This window comes from Nicotiana sylvestris, chromosome 7 (assembly GCF_000393655.2).
Source record: "Nicotiana sylvestris chromosome 7, ASM39365v2, whole genome shotgun sequence".
Lineage (NCBI taxonomy): Eukaryota > Viridiplantae > Streptophyta > Magnoliopsida > Solanales > Solanaceae > Nicotiana > Nicotiana sylvestris.
In genome coordinates, this window is record NC_091063.1 from 140,856,753 (window position 1) to 140,867,185 (window position 10,433).

General features: G+C 36.4%; 1 protein-coding gene across 1 annotated transcript; it reads left to right on the plus strand.

Annotated features, from left to right (window-relative positions):
- Positions 1-1,224: 1,224 nt before the first annotated feature.
- LOC104222936 (protein ENDOPLASMIC RETICULUM-ARRESTED PEN3) lies at positions 1,225-7,262 on the plus strand. The gene is made up of 2 exons (XM_009774265.2): positions 1,225-3,339; positions 6,642-7,262. The coding sequence occupies exon 1, from the start codon at positions 1,307-1,309 to the stop codon at positions 2,738-2,740; it is 1,434 nt and encodes a 477-aa protein (XP_009772567.1). The 5' UTR covers positions 1,225-1,306; the 3' UTR covers positions 2,741-3,339; positions 6,642-7,262.
- The last annotated feature ends 3,171 nt before the right edge of the window (positions 7,263-10,433 follow it).

Genomic DNA, 10,433 nt, shown 5'->3' on the forward strand with positions numbered 1-10,433 from the left:
AGTGAGACTCTACTAGGAACAACTTCGTAGACTCCCTAGAACATGACCAACTATGATATCAATTTGTCACGCCCCAAACCTGGGGAGGCATGGCTGGCACCCGGTAACGTGCTAGGCCGAGCGAACCACTCTGCAACTCATGATCGTTTAACCAAAACTAGAACATAAATAGGTTGAGTTGGCTGAACTTTTTCCTCTTGTAACTATCATAGGCCAAGATGGCCCCAACTCATAATGTACAACCCTAAATGGACAAACACTGTATCAGCAAACTATCGTACTTAAAACATGAATACACACGGGCCATCAAGGCCTCTAGCATACTGTACAAATAAACATGTGTATATAAAGCCTCTAAGAGTATTTGATATCAAATGGGACAGGATACCGACCTACCCATAAGTCTGTAGCATAACTCTAGCATGATAACTTATAGAATTGGTAATATGGTATACTAAGTGTAATTAAGTCAAATTTTGTTAAGACACGAAGAGCAAATTTTGTTAAGAACCCGTTTGGGTTGGCTTGTTTTAAGTGTTTTTAAGCCAAAATAGCTTTTAAGTCATTTTGTAGTGTTTGGATAAAGCAAAAAAAAAATACTTTTAAGCACTTGTTTTTAAGCTAAAATGACAAAAACAAGCCAAAAGCAAAAAGTTAGAATTCCTAACTTATGGCTTAAAAGTTATTTTGGCTTAAAAGTAACTTAGAGCTCATTTGGCTTAGCTGATTTAAGTAGCTGATAAACATTAGGTGTTGAAAAGCACTTTTAAGTGCTGAAGCTGATTTAAAAAATAAGCAGTTACGTGTTTGGATAAAAGTGCTGAAATTAATAATAAGCAGCTGAAGAATTGGGTATACGAAGAGTTTTGTTTAAAAAGAATTATTTTAGGGATAAAATAGTAAATATTTTGGTCAAACATAAAGTGCTTATAAGCTGAAATTTGATAAGTTGGGGAGACCAACTTATGGCTTTTGGCTTATTTTTGGCTTATAAGCACTTAACTTATAAGCACTTTTAATTTTACTAAACGCGTAGATAAGCCAATAAGCCAGTTTGACCAGCTTATAAGCTTAGCCAAACACCGTCTTAAAACAAGTCCATCCAAACGGGCTCTTATTTATTTAAATTTCTCAATACTCCTTGAAGAACCTTCCAGGGTCCACGTAATAAAACAAAATTAAAAACAATCAATAACCTTCATTTATTTATTTTTTCATCCAAAATAATCAAAAGATAAAACAGCACAATTTACAAAGCCATCCGCCGTTGGTCAACTGAATCGTTCCGATATCGAATTTCCAATCGATGGAGGACGGTACAATCAGCATAGCACGACGTACAACAATTCAAAGCCAAGTCAGCGACCGTGTGAAACTCAACGTCGGAGGCAAGCTCTTTGAAACAACAGTATCCACACTTCGCTCTGGTGGACCCGATTCTCTCTTATCTGCCTTATCAAACCGGAATTCCGACGAACCGGTTTTCATCGACCGGGACCCAGAAATCTTCTCGGCTCTCTTAGCTCTTCTCCGGTCTAATCGTCTCCCTTCGACCGCAAAACGATTCTCCAATCAAGAGCTCATCGACGAAGCTGTTTACTATGGAATTGAATCACAGCTCAGATCTGCACTCGCTCCGAGTCAACTCAGCGGAATCGACGCGTCACTTTTTTCGACCATCCGCCCCTCGTCTGACGGCGTTGTAACGGACTTTAACGCCGTTGATTCTGACGCCTCCGTTTGGGTAGCTCATGGAGGGCAGGTTTCGGTTTACGATTGGAGTTTGACCCATACCGAAACTATTCGTACCCATCTTGATTACATCAGCTCGATTCGGAAGGTTGGACCCGATTTGGCGGTTGTCGGGTCTGAATTCGAGTCGGGGCTCCATTTTTATAACTTGGCTAATGGACGTAGAGTTGGGTCTGTCGAATGGACCGACCCGTCTGACCCGAGAATCTACAAGGCAAAAGTCAACGCGGTTGTTGACTCGCCGGACTCTGTCTTTGCGGCCTTGGAGTGTCAGCATAGAGAGAATTGTGTTTTGAGTATCGACAAGTGTACGATGAAAGCAGTTTTGGAGTTGGGAAGGCAATCTGGGAATTCGGCGAAGTCAACGGTCGTCGGAAAGTTGACTTTTCTGCCGGAGATTAATGCTCTAGTCGGCGTTTCAGTGACTGCCGGAGCTTTTGGTTACTCCGGTTACGTGCGGTTGTGGGACCCCAGAGCAGGGGACGTTGTGTGGGAGACGAATGAACCTGGGTCGGGTCGGAGCAGCCGGTTTGGTGACTCATTTGCTGACATTGACTTTGACCGGGACCAGTTGACCATGTTCAAGATATGTTCAAAGTCTGGTGATTTGGCAGTGGCAGATCTTCGTAAATTGAGTGAAGATCCATGGGTGTATTTGGAAGAGAAAAATCCATGTATGAGGCATGTTGCAAGTGGTGGAAGCAATATTTTACTTCACTGTTATAGAAAGCAGGTGTTTGTCGGAAGAGGGGGAGAGTTGGAGGTGTGGTCAAGAATGGTGGAGAAAGAAAGTGATGTTGAGAGGGAAATGGTGTTGCATGGAGGGTTGTATAGGAGGAATTATATGGATAAAGTGGAGGATGCTGAAAGAGGGATCATAAAGAAGATTGAGGGAGCTGGTGATAGGCTGTTTGTTACTAGAGAAGATGTTGAGGGTATTGAGGTGTGGCAAAGTTCTCAATTTTCTGGTGCTGTTTTAAATTTGTGATCATCTAGAGCTGTGAGCTTTGCATCCTGTGTGAGCTCACATTGCTGGTTTCATGTCCGAATAGAGGAGATGCTTGCAATAGGTTGACGATTATAGTAAAGTTAGAAGCCGGCATGAGCTATTTTGAGATCGAGCATGGTAGTTGTTATTGTTGTTGTATCGTTTTGAGTTGTCTGAACTGCAGTTGTCATCAATGGGTTGCAGTAGGTTGACGGTCAGAGTAAACTTAGATGGTCAGAGTAAACTTAGAAGCCAACCCGAATTAGTTTGAGATTTAGCATAGTTGTTGTTGTATCTTTTTTAGCTGTCCGACTGCAACTTGCAATGATCATCAACGAAATGAATTGCGTATTTGGTGATTGCTTTGAATGTCATGTTGATCAATAAAGAAACAATATGCAAAGGTTAATATGATTATGATAATGAACTGATAGTGGATTCCTGGTGATCCCTTCTGGACAAGATGTTGATCATCAAAAACAATGTGGAAAGGTGCTATGCTGTCATAAAACGAAATGAATATGGATTCTTGGTGACTTGTGTATCCTGTTTATCGAGAAAGAATGATATCCAAGGGTGTTAAAATAGTTGTATCAGAGGTATGCCTCTAACTTTCGCACTTGCTGTTTGTTTTCACGACTTAACTTGGTTGCTAAATTTCTGTATCATTTGGTTTGCCACATGTACACACAAGCTTGTAAATTTTTTCCTTAGTTTCATGCAAAATTCCACTTTGACAAGATTCATATTCTATTCATTGGAAAACAAGGTGCAAAGGAGATTTGTATGCATTGTATTCTTTGTTTCAGTTGCTAATGATGGTTCATCTCACCACAGAGTAACTCTTTCAGAATGTGTGCGAGTGTGTCGTGTCAAATTAGAAATGGTCCCTATTCCCATTATTTATACTTGTCAAACTCTCTAGTAGGTGTTTTTTTTCTTTTCTCTAAGCAAGTAATAAACTGATAAGTATGTTTAACAGTTTGCTCTTGCCATTTGCTGTAATTTAAGTGCTGGAGGCAACTTCCTGGGGTTTGTGGTGGAGGTGTTAGATTATAGGCAAGCAAAGGGATGCCTTAAGCGTGTCAGAACCCACTTTGCGTTAATCATAATTTCCTATTTAAAAAGGTTATAAGTGAACAGTGAAATTTTAATGTCGACACTGAATCCAGGGTCATTTGAATATAGAAATAAGTGCTACCTAATTAAGAAAATCAAATATTAAGCTTAATTAATCACAAAAGATTGAAATCCCAAAACTATGGGAGGGGTAAGCATAGAGAAAAAAGACAAAAGAAAGGAAAACCCCCTCCTATAAAGTCCAAGGTTTCTAAGGACAGATAGTTATACTAGTAAAGACAGAACTAGATGACTGAAGAGGAAATTGCTGGTGTTTTCAAACACCTTTCTATGTGTAGGAGCTAAGTTGCTCGGACACAGTTGCGAGTGTCTGACACGGGTGCGGACCTAGAGGTCGGATCATTCGAGATGTAAAGTCTAAAATTCGGAGATACGGATCCTAGTACGGATACAGGTGCGGGGATCCGGGCTAAGAATATTTCAAAAAAAAGAAAAAAATCTCTAAATTATGAGAAATTTACAGGAATACTTACGTATAGCTTGTAAAGTGTGGATTTCTTTTTTATTCTCAAGTTGTAGATAAGAAAGTAGTAATTTCCTAGATAAGGTATGTCATTTTCTTCAATCTATCCTAGTTTTATTCTAATTTTGGGAATCAAATTGTATCTCGTCTCGAAGTTTTCCGTCCGTTGTGGTCAAAGTACCCAAAATCGTTTGACCAAATTCAGTAAGGATCCCATACTCGCACCCATACTAGTGTCGTGTCGACACGGATGCGGAACCTAAACTGTCATGTCGGAGCAACTTAGTGTAGGAGAAGCTCCCAGTGCGACTGACGGCATTAATTGTGGAGAAGTTATGATTTCCTTCTCATAATTGTGGAAGGGAGAAGGTCAGAGAGATACAAATGAGCTCAGAGTTAGAGGTAAAGGATCCCATGATACCTGAAAAGAGTGAGTGGAAGCGTATGTTCTCTAAATCAATACTCAAGACTCAGGAGGGCAAAATGTTTTCTTTGTTTATTTGCAAATGATCTTCCTAATCTCTTTAGGCCCTTCCTTTATCTAAAGGTTACCGTACTTGACGATTATAAATTGTTTGATGCACAATACAAAGACTATGTGAAACTTCTTTTTCTTGAAGGTAGTGGCTGGCTCAATCATTTCTGCTCGAGTAAGGAAGGAGTAGAAACAAGGACTTGACTGAAATAAAATATAAACCTTTGGCTTTTTGTTTGGACAAACACAGTAAACGGGAAAGAATAGCTTGTGAAATAGTGAAAATTGAGGAAAAGAGTGAAGGAAATGAATAGGATAATGTCGTGAGTATACTCATTTATAGCAGTTTATTTCGAGAACCTCTCGGATAGAACAAAAAGGTGATATGATTCAGTTGCAGGTGCATTAATAAAATTTTTTTTGTTAAAATGAAATGGAATATCATTGAAGGGAGCATTGACGCAACTGGTAAAGTTGCTGCCATATGACCAGGAGGTCACGGGTTCGAGCCGTGGAAACAGTCTCTTACAGAAATGCAGTATAAGGCTGTCTTCCCCGGACCCCGCGCATAGCGGGAGCTTAGTGCACCAGACTGCTTCTTTTTTTTTTTTTTGAAGGGGAATATCAGTAACAGAAAACATCAAGAAGATGCATAGGTTACGAAACAAAAGAAAATATCAGTCCATGAATATAGAAAAATAAATCTAATATTAGACTACAACAACAACAAACCCAGCTTAATCCCATACGTGGGGTCTGGCTATTATAAGACGAGCTGATAAATTCCAAAAAGGAGGTAGGGTTATATACACGGGTAAGATTAAGCCCAGCTAAAAAGATTAACCAAACATTTGGCCTTGGCCCTTGAGTGTATAGTTGGCAGTTGAAATGCCATCAAAGCATCTTTGATTCCTTTCTGATCATATGCACCACAAAATACGAGCAGGAACCGTAGACCATATCCTTTTAATGGACTTCTTAACTTTCCAGGAACTCCAGCTCGCAAAGGCCTCCCTGCATGGCACAGACCATTCCAGTCATAAAAGTGTTAGAAACATGTTCCAAATGTCTGTTGCAACTGGGTCGTGAAAAAACAAATGATTGTTTGTTTCAGAATTGCAAAGGCATAAGTGACATCTGTTAGCTAGTTGAAAATTCTTCCCCTGCATCAATACATTAATAAATTGTTAACGTCCTATTAGATCATTATTTATAAGCTATACCAGAAGCTTTAAGTCTGCCCCCTCTGCATTAATTGCTCTTTTCATGTCTTATTTTTGACGTTTGTTTGCAAACAGTAATTCCAAAAACTGATGCCAAAACTGAAAGAGATTCTCAGGTCTCCTGCATTGATTAGATCCCTGGTCCAGCCAACCGCAACTCCTAACATATTTATACTCCATAGTTCCACATTTAATATTCCTTTTCAAAGTGTTCCCTTGAATTCCAATCATGTCGTCAACCCCATCACATTGGTAGGCACATAAGTGTGGACTAAACAGCGACTTCGAATATTGTTGGAGACCAAACTAGCTTTTTACTTAGTATTAGCTTGAATTGAGTGGTTTTGATAATTTTGTGCCACATTTAGCTGTTCAAGAGAATCAATTGTCTATACCGATTATTGGCATAATGTAGGGGCGACAAGCTTAACTGTGGTACTGCTTTAAGAAAAGCAGAATATCATCAACCTGTATTTTGCAACTTGCATACCTCATTCATGACGTTATACCCAACTTAAAACCAACATGGTTTCTGCCATGGATTTCTACTGTAGAATGTTGAACTTACCCTTTCAAACTGCTGATTTTGTTAATGTGCAGGTTCAAACACCAAGGCTCATTGTGTTGTCTTGTTAGACTCTATGGACTACGAGCAAGAAGGAGAAGAAGTTACCTGGTGATAGAAGTTGAGTGTTCCCAAACCAGTAATATTCTTGATGCTCAGGTTGCATGCCTGCAAACAGCTGAGCTACAATCTTGGAGATCTCTATGGTGTGGCAACCTCTTGATTCTTGTGTTTCTGGTTGAGCCATCGCCAGTGGTGTATTTTGAAGATGTAAATTTGTGAAATTAAAAGCCCCTATTCTTGCCTGAATCCTCGTATGTTTATGGTGTCGATATGTTGATATTAGGCTATGATACTGCTTCAGGAAGTAAATGTTGTATTTGGAGCAGGGGTTAGGAGTTTGCTGTGATTTGGTTGACAGACCTTATTTGACGGTGTCGGTTAATGCATTCTGAATCTACTGTGGTGTAATCTTACTGGAGCCAAAGGATTTGTACAAGGACGGACCACTTTAACATTAGTATCCTGATAAACTTCAGGAGCAGAATTCTGAATGCCTTAGCTTTAAATTGTGTAGCTAGTAGCGATCTTCTCTATTCTTTGACAATATCATACAATGTTCCAATGTAATTTTCTACCTTTCTCTTTCTTTCGTCCATCCGGCTTCGAAAAAGGTAAAAAGAAAAAGTAAGGCTTTATTCCAACAAAGTAAATACTAAAGTTGAAATCCTTTTTAATTGGGATATTGGAGTAAAAATTTGATGATAGCTTGGGAAGAAGATTCAAGCTTACAAGATGTAAATTTTCAAATGGTGTTATTTGTAGACGTACTAATATCATTACTAAGATATTTATATTTTGGGAAAATGACACTGTATGGTCGCTTTTAAAATAATAGCCGAAAATATATATATATATATATATATATATATATATATATATATATATATATATATACACACACACATTGTATGTTATATACAAAAATTATACAAATTTTATATACTTTTTCGTCTACCGAATGTAAATAGTTTTAGGCGCGGGCTAAAAATGATAATATCACTATTTGATTGTTGGATAGTTTGGTTAGCTATCTGGTAAACTACGATGTATTACTAATTTATATCTAACTAGTGAATTTACCCGCACTTCGTGCGGTTAATTATAAGAATTCAAAAAATATTTTTTGTAGATTTCTTTAAGATATAAGAAATAAAATATTTATTGCTTATACATAAAAAACGTAATCTTATAAAAATAATCGAGAGTCTAAAGGTAATTATCTAACATTAAAAAATAGTGCTATGATACAACCAAAATCGGAAAACCCATTCCTTAACTTAACTTGAAAGCTTTATCCATGTAGTGTCTTTTGACATCAATGATTTACATTACTCTAAAGTTAATTTGTATAAATCTACTCAGATCCTTTAAAAGTATTTTTGAGTGTGTGTCCAATTTTCCAAAAATAATTCATATTTTGATATCTGACAAAAATATACTGACATTTTTAAAGACCCAAGCTACATAAGAATAAATCACTTTAAAATCAGTAAGTATTGTTTCTGAATACATAAGACATTAGTCATACGTCTTTCAATATATAGGTTATAAGCATACCAATAATTGTTCAGATTTATTGAAGTATAAGTATTATTTTCTGAAGCACAAAGCGCATGCTCTTTCTATAAGCCATAAATCTGAACATCTATGGGGCAGCAGACATGGAATTAAACATCATGACGTTGTTAATTACTATCCAACCAAAAATTATTGGTAAAAACATTAAAAAAAATATTTACTTGGTGGAAAAGATCGAACAAATCTTCTATATATCTGGAGAGAACTGTATGCCAACATAAGAAAGTGCATAATTAGCCAACAGAGCACTCGATACCCGATAAAGAACATAAATTCATAAAAACTATAAATTCTAACAAAAACTTCGAGCACTAATAAAGGTCTATAATAAGATTCATGCAAATACCACAATTATCTGTAACAATATGTATATCAATAAATTTTACCAAATCACAGAAGGTCTAACCGGAAGACACTGCAAGTCGGCCTTCAACGAATCGACAAAAATGAACGAAAATATGAGTCAGAATAAAAGAGGAGGAGAATACGAGTTGTAGAAATAGAAAAGAAAAAGGAAACAATATAACCTTAATGGTGGTACTTACATTTAGATTTTGGTCAAGGAAAGGAAGTGTTGGCCTAGTTTTCTCAATTATTGGGAGACCAACCTCAAGCTAGTTTTCTCATTGATATTTGTGGCAAGCATTTGAAGCAAGTTAGTACAGATTTATAAAATACACAACTTTATAAGACGAGGAAGTATTATAGATACTCCATATACATAAGAATTTTGATCTTTTTAGATGTCGCGCTCTTCCAAACAGTCCCCGCAAAATAAGCTTCAATAATTTGCCATGAAAAGAAGAAATCATTTTTTTCTTGCTATGTCTAGATTTTGCACTAAAAAAAATACTATATTCAATATTAGAGGGCAAATATATGCCTAATTTAGATTTTCTAGGAAAGCAAATATCTGAACCTTATCGTCTATATAAAGAAAAAAGAAAAAAACCTGATGCGTTCTTTTTTGTCTACACTTCAAATGGAAGCTCAATAGTCATTATTCATTAATTGAACAATTCTTCTTACCCACCAAAAAAAGGATTCGTTTGAAGCAGAAATGAGTTGTCTAAACCAGTGCAATTTTAGTGATTTAGAAGTTATAGGGAGCCTTTATCTTCACGAGGAAAAGAATTCCATCATGACTCTTCATTATCCTGATTTACTGCAATTCTTATTGCATTCATGATTCTTTATTGTCCTTTTTGGTATTAATTTTACAGTTATAGGTTAATATTAAATTCTATGAAAGGTAGTCCATTACAGTTGATTTTCTGCACATTTTGTTGACATCAAATAAGGGATAAATGCCAAAAAAAAATAAGAAAAAATATAAAGGACTTCCTTGAGTTTTGATGGGTGCCACATCATCTTTCTGATTCCTAGCTTTATATATGTATATATATAGATATAGATGCTAAAGCAGGAAAGATAAATGATTCCTCTTAAACAACAAGCATACTACTGTATTAAGGGGTCGTTTGGTAGGATGTATAAGAATAGTGCGGAATAATGTGTATTAGTAATGCATGTATTAGTAATGTAAGCATTAGTTATGCAAATATTATTTCTTATCTATTGTTTGGTGTGGTGTATTAAAATTATAATGCATTGCATAATTTTTTTAAAAAATAGTTACAAAAATGCCCTCCATATTCTCTAGCTTTAAGGGACTTTAAGGACAATTTTGTCTTTAACCATGCTAATGCATGCATTAAAGCCTTGGTATTACTAATGCCATGGTTTTCTATGCATTACTTATGCATAGGATAATGCCAAGTATTAGTTATACACAAGTTGAAAAAAGTTATCAAACAAGGTATTAGTAATGCATAGAGCTAATACTTGTATTATTTTCTCTAATACCTCCTACCAAACGACCCCTAAGTGCATAACTCTTCTGAAAACATAAATTATAATCCATATATTATTAAATCAGTAACTTGAATTTTCATAAAGCACTATCTTTTAGTAGTAATTAGTCATCTATAGATACCATTTGATATATTACGGATTATAGATACATTTTCTGTGGTTATAAGATGTATTTGATGTATTTAAGCTATTGTATTCATGAATACAGTAGCAAAAATAGGAGTGAATCAGAGAAGTCCAGCTAATCAGTTGTTGTATTTGAGTGTATTCGTATTAATAGAGTGAAACGTGGGATTACAGCTGGACAGATT

Excerpts from the sequence above, each read along its gene's own strand:
- LOC104222936 (XM_009774265.2), top strand. The coding sequence starts at position 1,307 with ATGGAGGACGGTACAATCAGCATAGCACGACGTACAACAATTCAAAGC.